Source organism: Lepidothrix coronata, unplaced genomic scaffold, assembly GCF_001604755.1.
Source record: "Lepidothrix coronata isolate B3197 unplaced genomic scaffold, Lepidothrix_coronata-1.0 Scaffold356, whole genome shotgun sequence".
Taxonomy (NCBI): Eukaryota; Metazoa; Chordata; class Aves; order Passeriformes; family Pipridae; genus Lepidothrix; species Lepidothrix coronata.
The window spans coordinates 275457-277113 of record NW_016690536.1 but is presented as its reverse complement, the minus strand read 5'-3'; the positions used below and the strand labels follow the sequence as shown (position 1 = coordinate 277113).

Below are 1657 nucleotides of genomic sequence, written 5' to 3'. Positions count from 1 at the left end.
TGGATGGAATATTGGGAAGGAATTCCTCCCTGGGAGGGTGGTGAGGGACTGGGATGGATTTCCCAGAGAAGCTGTGGCTGCCCCATCCCTGGAAGTGTCCAAGGCCAGGTTGGAGCAACCTGAGATAGTGGAAGGTGTCCCTGCCATCCAGGGGGTGGCACTGGATGAGCTTTATGCTCCTTCCAACCCAAACCAATCCGGGATTCCACGACTAACAAACATTTCCGAGCCCACCCTGACTCAGCAGAGTGGACACATCACTCTGGCACCTCTGGAATGCCCGTGGAAAACAAACACCCACCTCATTAACTATATAATCCAGCAGTTCAAAGATGGCCATGGCAGGCCGACTGTCCATCCCGTGGCCTGCGTGGGGAAGGTGACAAAAACAGTGGTCAGGGACTGTTTGGGGACAGCAAAGGACTTAAATTTTGTGTGCAGGCCGTGCCTGTGGGACTCCTGCTGGGAGAGGCAGAGGCGACTCGCCGGGGAACCGAGTTGTGGTTAAAGAGAAAACCAACCACATTCCAAAATTTCGGGTTTCTTTCACCAGGCCTGCACAGCCCAGATTTATTTCCTAGCTCGGAGCACTTGGAGAGCACCATCTGCTGCTGATGGTGCCTTCTGCTTCCAAGGGAGTGGCTCCAGCAGAGCCTCCTCAGAACCCCAGTGCTCCTTTGGTGCTCTTGTGAGAGCTCCCAGCAAAGCTCTTCCCAAAAAACCGCCTCGGGCTTGAAAGGAACTTGCCGGGGGAGCGCCAGGGGCTGTGGCATTGCCCCTCCAAGTGGTTCACATTCCAACAGCCTGCACCATTCCCAGCAGAGGGGACACAGCAGGGTCCAAAGGACGGATTTGGGATGCCACCTCCACCTCCCCACGCACGCCCGGACCCCGCCTGCCTCGCCCGGCGGTTCCAAACCTCCGCGGTCGGAGCATCGAGGCGGCCTCCCTAAAAAAACCACTCCTTTCCCGGCACAGCCTCCTCCTCCTCCTCCTGCGGCTCTCCCAGCCCCCAGCCCCTCGTTCCCCCACACGTGAGGTGTTGGTTGCAGTCACACCACAGCCCCTACCACTGACGGGGCGTCCTGGGGGCCTGGCCCGCGGCGAGACGCTGTGGGACTCTCCCTCCGCCCCGTCCACCACAGGACGGCCAAATATTGCTTCCAGTTCCTTGGAGTCTGGCGGGGGGATTGGGTACCTTCCGATCGACAGCTCCACCAGGGACAGCCCCATGCTCCAGATGTCCGACTGCACCGAGTAGTGAGTGCCCTGCAAGCGCTCGGGCTGCAAGGGAAGAGCAACGGGAGCGAGGTCAGCGGGCTGGGAATGCCGAGGGAGGAACGGCCACGGGCTTGGGAGAGTCACACGCAGAGCACAGGGACATCCACTGACTTGGAATATCACCACACAGAGCATGGGAACAGCCACTGACATGGAATATTGACATAGAGAGCATGGGGACATCCATTGACTTGGAATAGTCACACAGAGCATGGGGACATCCACTGACATGGAATATCAACACACAGAGCACGGGAACAGCCACTGACATGGAATATTGACATAGAGAGCATGGGGACATCCATTGACTTGGAACAGTCACACAGAGCACGGGAACATCCACTGACATGGAATATCAACACACAGAGCACGGGAA

General features: G+C 57.9%; 1 protein-coding gene across 1 annotated transcript in view; it reads right to left on the bottom strand.

The window, feature by feature from the left end:
* MAP2K2 (mitogen-activated protein kinase kinase 2) overlaps nt 1-1657 on the bottom strand; it is an 11273-nt gene that overhangs the window by 2466 nt on the left and 7150 nt on the right. Inside the window, exons 7-8 of the mRNA XM_017838765.1 lie at nt 1071-1284; nt 255-366 (exon numbers count right to left, since the gene is read on the bottom strand). Coding sequence (XP_017694254.1) covers nt 255-366; nt 1071-1284 — 326 coding nt within the window. The remainder of the gene's footprint in view (nt 1-254; nt 367-1070; nt 1285-1657) is intronic.